The 17,839-nt window shown below is 36.8% G+C and overlaps 1 protein-coding gene across 1 annotated transcript in view; it reads left to right on the top strand.

The window, feature by feature from the left end:
* The window catches only part of METTL15 (methyltransferase like 15), a 60,459-nt gene that overhangs the window by 25,325 nt on the left and 17,295 nt on the right, over nt 1-17,839 (top strand). Inside the window, exon 3 of the mRNA XM_026041241.1 lies at nt 1,387-1,523. Within this exon, the coding sequence (XP_025897026.1) occupies nt 1,387-1,523 (137 nt within the window). The remainder of the gene's footprint in view (nt 1-1,386; nt 1,524-17,839) is intronic.

The raw sequence follows: 17,839 nt of genomic DNA, 5'->3' as shown, positions 1-17,839 counted from the left end.
TATCTATGTAAGTCCCTTGGAGCTCACTGTAAAATGGGGGCTGTAGACATTTGTTTGTTGCTATGTGTATGTCATGAAAGAGCCAAATGGTTTCCAAAATGTACAGTCATAAACAGATTATAAAATTCCCAAGGGGAAGCCTGATGGGGCTATCATAACTTAACAGTGGAACTGTGAGTCACTGTAGGAAGAACTCATGTAATAATCTTTTCCGGTCTTTATAGGACCAGGAGGATAAAGCGTCATTTAATTTTATTTGATTAAAAACTACTAGGCAAGAGAGAAAGTGAAAGAAAAATGAAGCATCTTCTATTTCAGTCATGAAAGATGAATGGGATAAATAAAACGGGTATTACAATCGCTGTAGTCTACTGATTACCTTTAGGTCAGCTTAGTGCTCCAAGATAGTTGTGGAAATGATCAAATAACTTGATTATTCAAGATTGTTCAAGAGGCTTTTTAGACTTAAAACTCTACTTTTGAGTGGAATAGCCAGATTATAAGGCTTGCTTAGGAGTTTTTCCTTGCAAGTTTAGGCATATATATATGCACTGTTCAAAGACTATCTGTGGAAGGGCTTTGTTTACCTTAAGAAGTTGTACCAAAATGTACTTACCTTAGCGTGGTGTCCTAGAGAATGCTAACATGCTTTTACCTAGACCATTATGTATTGCTACCTACTGATGATCATCTTATAGCTGTCTCCTGTTGCTTTATGGTTTTTGCAGAAAGGGCAATATAATTTTGTAAGCAAGCATGTTTGCTGTGAATACTTCCATGAATTATCAGCTAGAGCTTTGAGGAGATACTGCAATACTGACAGCTTGTCTCTATGTAATGGTGTCTAGCTAGGATATCAAACAACAGTGTTTACTTTTACTGTTTTCATTTTTAAAAGAAAATGGTCAATGTTTTGATTAGATTTTTTTTTCCATGAGTTATTCTCATTTTTAGGTTTGTTTTGATTGTTTCAAGTTGCTGCAAAATAGCACAGCTTTGCATGCTGCTTGAGGTTGTTGTGAGCAGCTTTGAGTGGGTTAATCCTATGCAAAGGAACCTGTTGCAGAGGAGCTGAGGCTTCCTCTAAATTCAGAACATGAAGAAGAGGGAGAAAAATATGATGCTGTGGAAATGGTTGTTCCTTTGGGGAACTGGAAAGATAGGTGAGGTAGGTTTATTAAGGGGCTTACAACCCCCAGAAAAGTGTTACTCTGATTTGATTGCCGTTGTGTGCAAAATATGAAAATATTTCCAAAACCATAATTATATTTAATGGTCTTTCTTCTTCCAACAATCAAGAGAGAATGATTAAATGAACTTTAAATCAGCAATATGTTTATTTCTGCTCCCCTAAAAGGTGATGATGTTGTCATTTGTGTTCAACAGTGTTTCCTTGATATGACGTTTGGAGCTGGCGGTCATACTAGAGCTCTGCTGCAGGAAGCCAAGGACATTACAGTATATGCGCTAGACAGGGACCCCACGGCATATAAAATAGCTCAGCAGCTCTCAGAATCCTACCCGTAAGTAGTTTTCTGCTGTCTTAAATGTGTGAGATGAGTTTAATACTGTGATATGTATCTAATTCAACCTATTTTTATAGTTTGTACTTATTTCTAGAGTCTTTAATATCTTCTTGTAAGCAGTAAGAAGAAATACTATTCAGTTTATTTTAGTAATTGCAGGCAAATTTTTCCGAATTTTTCAGAGTTAAATACGTGTTTTGTAGTCCATTAATTTTGTGTATGTTTCAGTTTAATATTTAAAGTTTATGTCTTAAAAGAATTCATGTACTTTCTAACTTGAGATTGTTCTCTCAACGGAGCTGCAGAAAAGCATGTCATGATTTTGCTAACAAAAGTTTCACGAAAGATGGAATGATACACTTAAATAATGAAGTAATTTGAAAATGACTCATTCTGAAAACTTCCTTTTAAAAGCAAACACAATTTATTGTAATTCAGTATTGTTTGCTAAATCTTCCTGTGCCCCTGGCTTCAGAAGCTACTTGCCAATTAAACAGCTTCTCTTTTTGTGTTAATGCTGTTTAACATGTCTGTCAGCTCCCTTATTGTGTCAAGTACCTAATTCATTAAATGAAAAGCTGCTACAATGCAGATTTTTGTTAACTATACAAGCATTTAGTTATCAAGTTATACAATGTTAATTATACAAAGGTTCGTGTATTTTATTCAAGAAGCAGTCTACTCAGCATGTATATACATCCCTGCATAAGTGTAGACTATTTAGATTTGAGTAAATGCTTTTGAAAAAGCGGTTTATTTGTCCAGGAAGTAAAAATGTATAGCCACAAAATCAAATACTGTGGAGAAGGTAATACTTAAGGGGTTGAGTGAAAGGTGGAGGAAGAAGATATTTAGTATCATGCTTAATCTACCTCTTCCAACGTTTTCTATACTAGAAACACATAGTTTAAACATTGCCATCAATGGAGAGGAAATGGATTTTAAAAGAGCAGTAGTCAAAGCAATGCAGAAGGTGTTCTTCGTCTTTTCTGAGAGAAAAGGCATTCCTGTGCGTGGTCAGAGGCCCAGGGCAAAACATTGGGCATGTGGGAAGAATGCCTAGCTCATTCTGTAGTCTTCCTGCTTTTAAATAAGAGCACTTAAACACTCATCTTAAATTTTTACTTCTTTATGGATGCAAGTGAGATAGTGTGGATGCAGAAATTCATAGAATTCTTGTCTCAAATACTACAGGATAACTTTTTTTGACAGAATACTGTGGAGATTGTGTTAAGGTAAGTCCATTTTCTCTCCAACTTAACTTTCGACTGCATTCCTACAGATTCTGCTGTCATAAAATCTACTGTTCTACATTTAGGCACTGAAAAAAATACAGGTAGTCTCGATGGAAATAAATGGGTATAAAAATTATGAAAAACATTTACCAAGCGTAATCCAATGATCAGCGATTCTCTGACTCAATATATTTAGCCACAAAGCACCCTATGCAAACCTTGATGTGAAGGAAGTTTATTTTCAAGATAGATGAAGAGATTTTACAAGAATTACCAAAGTGCTTTGCTTCACTTCGGAGGTGATAGCACAAGGAGGGGGGAAATGCCTTTATGCAACTTTAATTTGTAAAATTGGAGTTTCATCGTATGTTTGTGGGATTTTGAATACAATGGGAAAATTGCAAGTCCTACATATATTGAATTTTCTGTTGCAGTTTTGTTTCTACTTAAAACTTTGTACCTTTTAAACAAGAATGCTCAAATATTTCAGCATCTTGACTATGTTGGATTTTAAATCTTGTAGTGCCATTTGTAGTAGGCTATTCTACCGTAAAGTCTTTAGGTATGTTAATTGCTATTACTTGTTCTGGTTAAGCCACTCAAGCTTAGTAAAGCCATGTAATTTCAACTGTTACCCACTGGGGTGCTTTTTTTCTTGTTTGCAACATCCTGTATCTTATGTCAATGAGCTGTGAGGTTATTAAAGCTCAAGTTGCAGAAATATGTCCAAAGATATGGTTGGAAGAGGTGAGTATGGCTAACTTAGGGGATTTTTTTTCTGTTTTCAGAGTAATAAATGCAGTCTCAACTGTACATAGCCAAAAGACAGCTGGAGCCATAAGTCACTGAATGAGAGAACACTGAGGGGAAAAATGTCTCTGATGTTTGTAGTTTAAGTGCATCATAGCTTTGTGGTAGTGGTGTTGTCAGAAATAAAATACAAAAAGAGTAGAGTTCCCTCTGCAATTCTTGCATTCATTTAGCTTCTCTGTTTATTATTATTTTTAAATATGTAGTGCTGCTTTAATAAGGAGAAAATGGGTCAGGGCTGTTTGATATTCAGTGTGTGGGTGGGAATCCTTTGACGTGCTTTCTGGGGAAGCCTCTAACTTGGGAATTGCTGCTGAGAATCTGGGAGAACAAGCTAAAATTCTGTCAGTAGCAATATATATTACAAGTAAACCCTTTCACACCCACTGAAAGAGAGAGGTTAGAAAGGTGGCTGAAATCTAGCAATTAACCAATATCATTGCAAGCTTCTCAATATGAGAAACCTACGCAAAGCCTACGCAGAAAAGACAGCATGTTCTTTAATTCTTTGCACTGAATAAGAAATCGTGCCCCAGAAGTAGGGAAGAATAGTATTCAATTCCTCACTTAATTGAACGGCAATATATTTTACTGCAATTCTGAAGTAACTTTGAGGTTTGTGGGTTTTTTATTCAGGTAATAAGTTTACAAAAGAAAACAGAACCATCTGGGGAAAATTTGTACATATATTAGATCTTAGAGGAAAACAAACCTTTTTTATGTTAAACCCATCTTCAGTGGTTGTGAATTGTAGCTGAGTATGTAATATATTGATGTTTCCATTATATTACAGGTTATTATTTAACTTTTTACTGTGGGCTTGAAAGAAGGTACCTTCACTGCCTGTCATCGAGGCATGTATATGTCATGATAATGATGCTTTGACTATATGTGAGAGAAAAAAAGAGGAAAAAAAGAAGCTCTCTATAACCTTAAAACTTTCTAAAGGCTTCTCCATGCTTTTCAGTGTCTATGTCTCAAATAGTACTATGTTCCCAGTCTTAAAAAAAACCCACATATGTGCAGTTTTTGCTTTTATGTTGAATATGAGATTCTTATGTACTCAACCATGTTAACTAGCAGCACTGAATGTTACTGGATGTTTTTTTAATTTGCCTGACATTCCTATGGTAATACTCTGAATTGCAATCGAAGTCATATACAGTTAACAGTTATGCACTGCTGCTGAGGAATTGGGAAAGACAAGTTTTTTCTTAGGGATTAAGATCAAGGAGCTGAAACAGTGACTAACATGCAGTTAAGACCAGGCTGGTTTGTTAATGTTTTGTTGGTTATTTTCTAGCTGAATCAAGAGATAATGGAAAGAAATGTTGATGCCTCTTCATCGAGATCATATTTTTAATCTCTTAGTAGAATAATTTTTAACTTGTTCTCAATACAAATGGTTTCTAAAACATGTAACAATTTATATCTGAATTTGAATTTTAAAACCAGCTTAGGTAAGTCTGTATACAGCAGCACTTGAGATGCCTGCATATTCTCGCCACTGACCTGAGTTACCATTAAGTCATTATACATGTTGAGTGACAAGGGAAGTTACAAAATAAAAATATAAAAGAGCAAAGTAGAAAGCACGCACTGTAAAGTATTAAAGGTATTGAACATGTTTTCTATAGAGAAAAATATGCCTTTTTATCGAAGCAACTGAAACACATATAGTAAATATAGGCTTTGTATCATACCGTGCACCACTGGCAGTTGAGAGAAAAGGCCCTGTTTGTTAGTCTTCAGCCAAAATTATCCATCTATCTGCTGTTGATAGTTATCCGTAATGAAAAGTCATTTCTTTGAAGATCTCCTACAAATAGAAATAAATTTTTTTTATAGTTAATAAGTGAACTATGATTAATAATAATCATAGTTATCAGTAAAAAACAATGACTTAATGTAGCACATTACTATCTAGTTCTTAGTAGTATTCTGTGAGCATCCAAAGTTGTATTGCTTTTCAACAAACGGGAAGAATTATTCTCCTTGGGAGTGTGTATTATGGTTTTTCAGTTAGGAAATAAAGGTATGCATTAATATAGTCACAGAGCAGTGCATTATTAGGGTATAATTGGTCTTTTTGATGAATTTTTACATAGTTGGGAAAAGGGACGCATTAGAGTTTGTCACAAAAGGAGAATTAATCATGGTAAGAACCAGTGAATGCCTACATTGATCTCTGTGTGTGTTCATATAAACAAAATGTATTTGGTTGAAGCAGAACAGGACATTTCACAGGAAATGGTCATTGAATTACAGATGTTTCCGGAGCACCCATAAAGCACATCACTGTGCAGGACCAGGTAGGTAAACTGGAAAACTTTTCCAGACATCGTGGAAAAACATTGTGGGAGAAGAGGAACTGTGAAGAGACATTAAAAGAAACCCAACAGAGGTTTCTAGGGAGGAGATACCTTATAGAGTGGTCATGGATGTGAAAGTGAGTTGTGATGATATCTGTATGGGAAAAACTGAATGGGATCCTAGACCGTGTTGTATTTTCCCTGTTGTTTTTTTTTTGTGTGCCAATATTTGCTGTGAGATGAGTCGTAAAACATTGGTGCCTGTGCTAGAATCAGTGGCAGGAACTGCGAGCTATTGTGTTCATGGGAAACCAGAAGGCAACTTTAACCCACCTTGCATAGTCAATGTGGGCAGGGAAGTGCATTTTTAATGGGCTGAAACAGATTGACACGTGTTTCTGGAAGGCTGGAGCAGAGCACTTCATGTCTGATGGTAGGATGTGAAGCATAATTGCATGTGGTATCAACATCTCCCACTTCTCTAGCACAGAATTCTTTTTACCACTGTGTCAAAACAGAGTTTTAATGCTGAATGACATGGAGAAGTTTTGTCTGCTGGATTTACAACATAGAGCTATCAAAATCATTTCAGAGCTCTAATTTTTTATGCCCCAGTTGTTTAACTCGAGATCTGTGTAGCTCATGCGTTGAAGTGGGATGGCTACAGGCCATTTGTACCATTAGTAGCTGAGTTTAAACTTCACATTATTTAAATATGTAGTTATTTAGAAAAGAAGTCCTTATTTGCACTGTTTACGTCTCAAAGGAGTAAGGTATCTTTTAAGAATATGACTGTGCCCAAATACTGCCTCTATATGTATATACAACAGCACTAGTTTCAACACGTGTAAAATTATGTTGACATTCGCATTGAAGCTTTTACTTAACACCATAAACACTTGGGGAATGATTAAACACTATTCCGTCTTTCTAGACTCATTCTGTTTACTGGTTTCTGTTAATCCCTTTTATACTGCATGTATTTATCTCTTTCATCTTGGCAAATTAGCTGTCAGTTATATTTACCAAGAATGGTTTTTGATGTGATGTCCTAAATTTATTTTTTGTATCTGTTTTTGTACATAATATCTCATGTAGCCGTGCCAGGCAATGTTGTTTCCCGTCAACTGAATTAGGTTTAGGGAAAAAAATTGACTCCAGTAGTTTTGAGAGAAGCATCTTCCTATTATTTTAGGAATAAAAGAATAGGAAGATCTTGGAAATGTTGGTCTGAAACAGAGATGTTAGGCCTGAAGCATTGAACTGCTTTATTTTCATATTTTCTTCTTCCTGTTACTGTTATTGAGTCACTTATATTTCAATATTAAATGGAAATTAGAATTTTGTAGATAATTGGTGTGTATTGATTCAGTGATTTAGGCAATTTATCACACAATAAAAAATAGCAAATCGATTCGTATCGAAATGGCTTCTAAGTCATCTAGTGCAGTCTGCTTCAAGCACGGTCAGTACAACCAACTGCATAGTGGAGCTTGTCATCTGATATAGGTGGGTATTTTTAAATATTTCTGAGGCATAATAGGATGCCTCAGAGATCTGTTTGCTTTCTGATATTACTGTAGTGCTGTTGCATTAGATGACAAGTTTTAATTTGTGCACTAGCGTGCAGTAGTATTTTGAGGGTGTCCACAGAGACCTAATCAAATATGATAGTGACTTTTATTGGTTTGTCTTGTTTATGGAGCTTGAATTAAAATTGAGAGAGATGCATCATGTTGTCATCTCCCCAGAGTTCTTGCAGTGGATCGTCATCCAAAGTGTGTAGGAAGAGGTTCTGTTTTCGTGGTTCATTTCCACAGTCCCATTATTCCTTTTCATGCTGCTGTGTTCTAGATCTCGCCTGGTCGGGGCATACGCAGTGATCACCTAATGCAGCCCAAGCAACTTAATGACCTGTTGCCTTGCAGAGCTACTGCGCGTTTGACCACAGGTAGATCAAGAAAGCACTTGAAAGAAACCAACAGTTATCCTGTCAAAGGTTGGATTTTTTTCTTTCTGCCATGTGTTTTTATCTGTGTTTTGAAGGAAGATATAAAAAGGTAACTGTTGAGGATGATTTAACTTTGTTAAATTAAGCTGGTTAAGAGGTATTATTGACTTTTGAAATGGGGAGGGGGAAAAAAAAAACTAGGTGTTGCACACAGAGCTGAGTATGGGAGGTTTGATTTTTTTATGGTATACCATAAAAATATATATAAATACCCAGATGTTAACTTTAGCTTTAGAACTTTGCACGTATATAAAAGAGCTGTTTATATTCAATATGCTGTATAGTATTACTTAAACCAGTATAGGTTTCATATGCATCAGTAAGTTTTCATTTTAATTGTCAGTATGGTAGAGGAATGCTCAAGAAGGTCTTCAGAGTTTGATGTTTTAGCTCGTACATGCAGATTACCTCTGGGGATGGTTCTGAGGGGAGGCAGGGAAGGAAGAGGCCACAAGTTCTTCCCTGAGCTTCTGTGTGTCTGCCAGGCCAGCAGTCAGGCTCCTGGTCTTTTTCTCCTATTGGGAAGGTGATATCTTCATATTTCTCGGTAATAGTATTTCAGCTTGGTGTTTGTCAAATGCTCTATTAATAGCCTACCCTTGTTCACTTTTGCAGTAGGAAGCATTCAGAGGCAAAACTACAGGACTTGGTCTCTGGTACTTACTTTGCATCAGACCAAAAAACTAAAACTTATTTCATAAATATGTAGACTATAACTTTGAGGAATAGATTTTTTGTGAATCACATAGTAGCAATTATGTACAAAAAGGGTACTTGTGACTTAACTAGGAAAAGACTCATGGGAAGTTACCCTTAAACAGGTTGTTTAGGTAACAATAAACAAAGTTTTTATTCTGATCCATGCTTTTATTTCTTCAAATTCCATAAAGAAACAGGAAAACAGACTTGCGTTGAATGAAAGTATCAGGCAATTGATGTTTTTACGCCAATACTGAGCTTTATTTGTTTCCACATGTGGAGAAGTTATTTGGAGTTCAGACAACTTTTGAGACAGTACACTACAAATACTGTTATTTTTACTCTTGGATACATTAGGTTCATGCATTAAAAGTGACATAGACCATAAAAATGAATTATTTTGAGCTTGGCTATATAATTTTATTTTTTGTGTCATTAGAATAAATATCATTTGCATTTTAATTTGATTTTGGACAGTGTGACTCAGCTATGCCAAGTGTAGTACAGAATATTCAAAGGACTGAAAGTCAAATCAGACAGTTGGTGGTGATTTGTGTTTGAATACTTGAAAAACCCCGTAGCCGTGCAGTGAAGATGGCATGGGATGACTCCGGAGGACTCTGCTGAAAACCTTGCTGTACAACATAACTCGAAATGCAAGTTACCTTGGCACCAGTGAGGGGTGTGAGTATTTGAGACTGCTGTTGAGTTGTAAATGGCCTTACCTGGATTCGCACAGGTGTATGAGAAATACTACCTGATGCATTTCACCAGCAGAAATAAGCTGTAGCATTAATATTACTTTGTGAACAGTTTTAATTTGATAAGAGAAGTTGGAAGCTTCTGAGTCTTGTATGTCTTTGGATGTTGATCTGTAAGTTTGTCATTAACTATTACAAGTTTCTCAGGAGAAGATCAACATTCAATAGAATTACAGTACATATATCCTGTCCCCTAGTATCCCTTAAATTCTGCTTTTGGCTATTGTATCCAATTTATGCTTATGGGGTTTGTTGTAAGGATAGCATAGGGCAATGTAAGATAATATAGTCTGTGTTAGAATCAAATTAAAGCCACTGTTTATCTGTTATCTACAGAAGCAATTAGTATGCCTTAAAAAGGAATTGGGTTGGTTGGGCATTGTTTTCCTTCAATTAATCCATGCTATCTCTTCTTATCCTTGTCTCTTATGTGCCAGGGAATTGATTCAGTGAGGGCTCACTCCGTTATTTTCCAGTGTCTGAGGAGACCAGGTCAGCCAGCCTGTACTGCTGGATGCTGCTAGTGTTTTTTGCCTTTTCCTGGTGTTAGGCAACTCCTTCAACACTTTTGGATATCTAATCCCAAAGCCCTGTGTAGGTCCAGCTGCTATATTTGCCCATTTGCCTTCATCCTCCTGTGTTAGGTATTGGTACCTTTCCTTTCAGGTCCTTGGTACAGGATGCTTGGAGCACCTTTTGCTTGTAAAGAACAACACACACTAAGTGTTATCCTTGCAAGGAGTGCTGGCCCTCCCTACAGCAGCAGATGGGCTCAGAAAGTTACCTGTGCAGGTCAGAGGGATTGGGTGTTTATTTTAGACTGTTACAGATTTTTGTTTTGCTTGTAAGTGTGATTAGTTCAGAGTATACCTTAAGAATGTGCTGAGTGAGAATGATAGTTCTCAAAAGCTTGTGTTTTTATTTCATAATTAAATATAGCTATTTAGTTCTTCTCTGCAATGCTCAGTCACACCCTGTTTAGCCTGTTTCTGAGAAGTAGCATAGTCCAACTCATTGAATATTTTAAGCTTGAATGACAACCTGAATAGAGGTGTTTTTATGAAAAAAAAGTGCACCCTTTAACTGGAATCAGAATGTTCTCAGTGTTTCAGTTTTGTGACGTCTTTCTTCCTGTAATCAACTTTAAAAAGATACTGCAGGTGGCTCGAAGGTAGAGCGGGTTAACGATTAATAAGGATTTGCGCAGCATTTTGCGTCACTTTTTATTTCCAAATCATTTGCTAACAAGTCACCTAAGGGCTTAAAATCGACCAGGACAATAAGCAGCGGGAGCCTCTAGTGCAATTGATGCTGATGAACAAAGGAACAAAAATTATAGAAGTCAAAATAAGTATTTTATTTTCTTGTTTAATTTGGTATTATAAATTGTTTTATTGCAAGGAGCACAAGGAACCAATTCAAATAATTTCTCTGCTGCAGTTGTAAGTAAAATCTAAACTTCCCTTCTAATATTCAGTGTAGGGATTACTCAATATACTAAATGTTGCTGTATGACTTTTGCTCAAAACACTCAGTTGAATAACAGTCTTAATATGTGTTTTTATTTTTTTTTCCAACTTTTTATCCTCATGTTATTCATAAGCCTTGAGTTTTACCACAAAGGCAACATATTTTCCGATATTGCAAACCTAGACAGGCAATAAAAGCAGCCATTTCTGTGACCATGTAGAAGGTTTCTGTCTGAAGAGTATGTTCCTTGTGTTGTTCTTGGTGTTTCTTTTAAGCCTCAGGATCCTTGCAAATACGTTAATTTTTTATAAACTGCTAACTAATGAAGGCTGGAGGCTTCTGAAGACATTTTAAATGTTTGGTTATATTTTCATCTTTTTAATCAACCTCAGCAGGGTACTGCTTACGTAGTATGTAGGCAATTCTTGTGCTTTCAAAGCAGAACTTGGGGGAATCTTCCCTTTCTGCACAGATTTCAGAGTGATGTGCACGTGTATATCGTGACATTAACGCCTGTTTCAATATTTTTGAAGTGAACACTGAATGCTCTTCTCATTCACGGGTAAAATGGCAACTCTCATTACTCCTAAAGCAGCTCCGATTTGTTCACACTTTCATCTGGAAGTGTGTCCTAGTTCTGAATGCTTTTATCGGTCTTTTGAAAGCTATACATTTGTTGCATGACTAAGATGCTAAATGAATAAATCTATTTGGGCTTCATCTGTAATTGGAAGGAAAGAAGTTGGAAATACAGCAGTTAAGTCTCCTCTGATTGAAATAATTTTTTCCAGAATGGCTCCTGCAACTTGAGCATCAAGTGGATATATTTTGTGCTGCATGTTGAACTGTGTACTAAATAATGTGGAAATGGCTTTTAAAGTTTACACGTTATGATTGGGATTTAAAATATGAACAGTTTACGCTGTGATCTTGCATCAAGTTCTGAATGTATCGTGATCACTTTACATGGCATTTTTAGTCATAAATAAGTTTCAATTTGCACATTCCGGTAGGTTAGTTTGTTTTTGTGTTAAGTGAATCTTTAGTAAAATGTAGCTATGCTCTTTTAATATTAGGAGAAAAAGCTGAATAGTTAAAAGGAATTTGTTTAACTGGATGGGCTCACCCTGTTTCTCTTGAAGACTTCAGTCCTGAGGTTTATGTTCCTTTCTTAGGCCATAGTTTGTCTCTATGGTTTGTCTGGAAATTGTCTGCAGGATATTTTAACTTCCTGCATGCACTAATTTAATATATTGAAATAAACTTCAATGGGAGTATTTTCTAATTTAATATATTAAAATCAATTTCTTTGAGTCATTTACTGAATGGAACATAGGCCAGTTGCCTGAGCCCTTTGTTGAAGCTTAGGCTGAAGCAGAGCAGCTTGGAGAACTATCTCACAGCCTGGGAGTACTGATGTTCAGTCAACTTGTTCCGCTTATTTTTTGTTATAGTCTCCTTATATACTCACCTAAAGTTTTAAGATAAACTTTTCTTTTGCATTATAAGCCTTTGCTTTGATTGCTTGAGTTTTACATGTTGTTTGATTCCTATTGGAAAGTACTCTGGAAGAGTTGGGAGAATTGATAGATGTTGCTGCTTGCGACTCCCGGGGCCATTTCTTCTAGCCTAGATAGGAATTGTTTAATGCCCTTTCAATGAATGAAGCGTTTGGGATGTCACTCACAGGGACAGTTTTCTGACATTTCTGCCATATTAGGAAGTGACATGAAAATTAGATAGACATTTGAAGGGGAGGAGGAAAAAAGAGTGAGGGAACATGGCCAAGGCACCAAGTGCGTGTTCTTTTACTATCACTCCCTGCAACTAAGTCTCAGATGATCCTCCTACATGTCCGGGTGTTTGTTCCTCATGGAGACCTATGGCTAAAATGCTTGTTCACTCTTGAGCCGAGTTTCCTGTGGCTAGACGAGGCAAGTGCATCAGCTGATTTAAAATAAGGCAAGAGAACAGTAGGCCTGTGTTTGGAACAATGGTGTATTTAAAATGTAATGGTGCTTCTGCAGTGTCAGAAAATAAAAGAACTTTAAAAAGCTATTATGTGCACAGTAATTGAAATGAATATGAAAGTAAAGTCATCTTTATTGGAAGGATTAAGAGCTGTCCTATCTTTGTAGGAGAAATTTGCCTTTTCTAATTCATTGTGTTCTGAAAGGGCAGTTGTTTCTTGTTGAGTTTTGTTCTTTCTTCTTTTTGGCACTCGCTGCTACTTACTGGAGGCAAAAACTTACTGGAAAAATTAAGCTGCTTTTCAGCTGGAAAACATGCTCGTAATACATAAATAGAGCGCAATTTACTATTTAAAAGGTGCTTGCAGACATTTTTTTTTCCACTCAGAATCAAGTACTGAGAATGGATTAGACCTTTCAGCAATAAAACCTGTTGAACTCCAAGTGGAAAGCTCAGCTTGCTTGTGCTAGTCAATATGGAAGGATTCTTTTTTGCACGTTTTTTGTTGCATTTTTTCAGTTTGACACTAACTATCCTAATGCTTTTTAAAAGGATTGGATGTTAATGCAAACCATTATTTTATTAGCACCATTTATTACATTTTAGTATCATCTGAAGTAGTATTTAAATGGTTATATGTACTAAGTTTCTTTAAATATAAAAGACTGATTACCCAAATGTTTTGGGTACTCTTGAATATCGAAGTATCGCAGTAGCCTCAGGCACCTATTAGCGCAGCAATTCAGAAAGTGTAGAGTACCTTTTCCTATAAATGGTGTATTGTCTGGGTGCAGAACTGTGATAAAAGGGAAAACTTCTCAGGAGCTACAGATTGGACCAATTTTGGCTGTATGTTTTCTTGGAGCAGCATCTTGAGAAGCTTTTGTGATTGTGAATGAATTTGTTTTTCTCTTTAATGTATCTTTATGCTCACACACACACTCATGCCAAGTGTGGTGCAGACATCTAAATTACTTAGCTCACATTCTGATCTATGAAATGGAAATAATGTGTTCTCCTAAGAGAACTTGGGAGGAACTTGAAGTACAAATGATTTGAGATGAACATGTCTTACTGTTTAAGTAAAGCTGACTTTTTTGGTGACTACATGAACAGATGATTCAAATTCTACCTAAACTACCTTCTAAATTCTCTTTGTAGCTGTGTCTCCCACAGCTGCCTTGCTGCAGGTTCCAGCTGCAGATGTGAACTACTGGCTATGTTCATTCAAATGATCATAACACTTCGGGTGAAATAGCATGTTTATTGTAACCTCATTTTTGGATGTTACAGAAGGGCTTATTAAGCCTTTTAGAACTTTTTGGCTATTCCGAACTGGAAAATCTGGGTTTATGTTTTGGCAAGATTGTACACTTGGAAAGAATAAGGAAAAGATAAGTCAGATTTAATGGTACCATTTGATGGGGTTGGGCTAGTCTTATCTGTGTGGGACCTGGATAGAAGTTTGGGGTATTAAGCTCCACGCTGGCACCGTAGATGTTTCTCCATCATCTTGGTGGCTGTGTCATTGAATGTGTAGCCATTGGTTGTACTAGCATGCAAGTCTGTGCTAAAAAAAAAATAAAATTAAAAGGGAACATTTTGTTAAAATGTTGCTCTTTGCATTTGCTGCTGCATAGAAGGAGTTGAGAGGCAAGATAAAGTCTCTTGCCATTTAATGGGTTTATTAAAGGAGAACTCAAACATCTGTGGTAATGTAGCTAGGTTTACAGTTTGCATTTTACTGGACTCGCTTTGGGGTAAAGGTAGTATAAATGTTTAAAAAACATCATTTTATCTAGAAATTGCTTACTCTGGTTTTAGCTGTGCCTTTGAAGAACAGAAGAGAAATATCTGCCTTGCTCTGACCTCTCAAACTGAAGAGGATATTCTGAGACAGAAAACACTATTTTTATACTATCTATCACCTTTGTTAACAGCGTATTAGACGTAAATCATGTAGTTTCAGGTTGCATAGTGACAATATGGTTCACCATACGTTCTATTTTTGTAACTTTATTTAAAACTGACATGTAACTTGCTGTACCTGAAACCCCAAGTGAGCCAGTTACTGGAGTGTAACAAAGTTTTGACGTCAGAACTGCTATTTATTCCACTGGCAACCATTAGCAATGCATTACCCTTTGGCACTCGTGTTTTCAGAAACATGGTTAAATTTTTATGACTGGTTCTGGCCAATTAGGGTTCTCTCTCGATAGAGGAATAAGGGAAGAGCTCTTTTTTTATAATCCTCTTAAATATAGCTTCCCCACAACAGCAGCGTTCTGATGTGATTTTCCCTTTTGCCCCCGAGTTGGCGACACGTGCGGCCGGGCCCCGCCGCCCTGTCCGCGTGCGCGGAGGCCGGGGTTAAGCACCTGAGGCTTTATTAAACTTAACGCAATTCCAGCTGAGTCACACGCAGCCTGTCCTCTCGCCTGGCCTGGGAGGATGCAGGCAGTGTGGAGGGAAAGCAGCAATGGCAAAACAAAAAAAAAAAAAAAAAAAAAAAAAATCCCCTTCTCTTAGGCAACTGTTAATTTAGATTTCTGTTACTATTCCCCCCCTCCCGACTCCTTCTGCCCAAACATAAACTTGAGCAATACAGAATACAGAGCATTTGTTTAAATGCAGTATTTAATGCAGCAAAAGCATTGCAGGATCTGATTGTCTTTCTGCCTGCTTGCAGGCGTTGTCGGGCTGTTCCGGAGATGAGAAATGTCGCTGTGTACGGCTGTAACATCTGCAATGGTCCAACCTTTTCTCTGCAGCGTTTTTGGCATATTCCTCCTGGGGGCTTGGTCACGTGTGCTCGATATTGGTGCATGAAGCTGCAACTGGCTGCCTGCGAGGCTGATGAAACACCAGTTTGTACACGTTGCTTTGCTAGGGCGTTTGAGCTCCTGTTGAATTGAGTGCTCTTTTACGGGAGATTTTTCACTTCCTGCGCTCCGTTAATGATCTTGCATTCCCTAGGTCAGTAGTAGAAATGTTGTCAGCTTTTGCATTTCCTGTGCTAACACTTATCTGAAGTCTCTGATTTTTGTTTTAATAGACCAGTTCTAATATATTGTATAAATGTTCATGCTTGCAAGATAAAGAGCCTTTGGCTTTTGGCAGTCTGTTCCAGTTTGCCCAGGGAATAGAAGCAGCTCAGTCTTGCAAGGTATCAGTTATCTTCCTTTATTTCACTAGATTTTGCTCATCTCCATGATATACATGCATATAACATATAGATGCCTAACTCCAAATGTGAGTGCTTTAGAGTTTTTAACATTAGTCTAGCTTAAAGTACCATGAAGATGAACAGAAATGTTTATCTCAAATTCACCATGTAGCAGCTTGGAAAAAATTTAAAAATGCTTTAAGTCCTACATGCGGCCATTCTAATTACTTTCTAGTGTTAGTCCAGCTTAAAAATTACAAGACAATATTCTTCCTGCCATTTTTCAAGTGCTGACAATTTACATGTCAACTAATTCCCAAAGCCACCTACACATGGCTATTCAAACTAATTGCAAACTTTTTGTGAAGAACTGAATCACACCTATAGTTCAGTGTGTTGGCCCTCTGATTTCAACTGCACCTGGGAAAACCTGTGCTGGAAGCATTATTACCTTCAGCTGGTCTTCATTTGTGCAGAATTGTCAAATTTCAATCATCTCAAGTCACTTGAGAGAGGATCTGTTTGCAGTGAGTGTGAATATATTTGATTTGATCTCTATTGATCTAGCAGGAAAAAAACAGTTTGTGTTGTACCTTGGTTACTGTGGTACCTTGGTTAACAAGCAAAAAAGGCAAGATTATGTTCAGATTGGCAGAAAAATATTCTAAGAAAATACTTTTTTCCTCCTAGAAAACAGGAAAAGCTGTTGTAAGTAATGCTTTAAAGTGATATTCTGTGTGATAAATACCCCTTCTGTGTTCATTTGACATGAAAAATATGATGTATAGGAAATACCAGTAGTCTGGCCTTGATACTGCCTGGAGAAACAATGGGAATGGGCAGTGGAGAAAATCTTTGTGCCTGGCTTTTGAAGACCAGAAGTGTCTGCAAAGTCCGAAGAAAATGCAGTGTCTCGGAAGCACTGGAAGGCCGAGTGAGTTGGGTATCCACAAAGTAGCCATTTTATTTTTTTATTTGGTAACATTGATGCTTAGCTTTGAGTTGAAGGCTTTGATTTCTTATTTGAGATGGGAAATAGTTGTCTCTTTCTATTGATTATGTTAAAGACTTTTTTTAATGATGTTTTCATTTACAGAAGCTTCTATAACATTGCCTGTCACTTTTGGAAAATCAGGATCTGCTGGAAAAAAAAGTTCTTAAACCACTTCTTTGTACAGGAAAGAAAGACTTTGGTCTCTCAGGTAGCTAACTCACAAGTATTTAAATAACACGGACAAAAAAATTGGATGTTACAGGTTACTTTTTTCTTAAGAGTCAGGAGGAGCTCCAATATCATAATGATCTACATCAATCTCAGAAATTGTCCTCAGAAATGTTACATCTCAGTTGCTGTCATCTGTGATATTTTGGCATTCAGAATCTGAAAGCTAAGAGAGCTGAGGAAGCAGCAGCCCCATGAGGCATCAACCTCTTTCTCTTCCTGTGACTTTTCCATCCCAGACAATAATGTGCAGACCAAGGCTGAAATATTTCTATGTTTTTTTAATGCAAAATACCAACTTACTAATAGACTGAGTTGATGAGTAAAGAGACTGAAAAGGTTTAGGCAATCTCCACTGAGCTTGGGAAATGGTTGATTGAAGAAATAGGAAGATATATTGAAGGAAGAGGATAGATGGTATAAAAACAATATATTGCAACTGCCTTTTATACAGAAAAAGAAAGTAAAGCAAAGCTATCAATGTTTCTGCATGAGTCATGTTTTCTAACTCCTCTTTGTTTTCTTCTGCATCCTTCTTTTTTTTTTTTTTCCCCTCCAGTTTAACTGCTTTGTGAAATACTGTCTGTAAGACTTGGCCCAAGAAATACTTACATGTAGAACTGGTTAGTTCTGGGAAGCATGACATGGTGAACTCT

Source organism: Nothoprocta perdicaria, unplaced genomic scaffold, assembly GCF_003342845.1.
Source record: "Nothoprocta perdicaria isolate Ctin4 unplaced genomic scaffold, notPer1 scaffold_28, whole genome shotgun sequence".
Classification (NCBI taxonomy): domain Eukaryota; kingdom Metazoa; phylum Chordata; class Aves; order Tinamiformes; family Tinamidae; genus Nothoprocta; species Nothoprocta perdicaria.
Note: the sequence above shows the minus strand (reverse complement) of the source record. Positions and strands in the feature narration are given on the sequence as shown.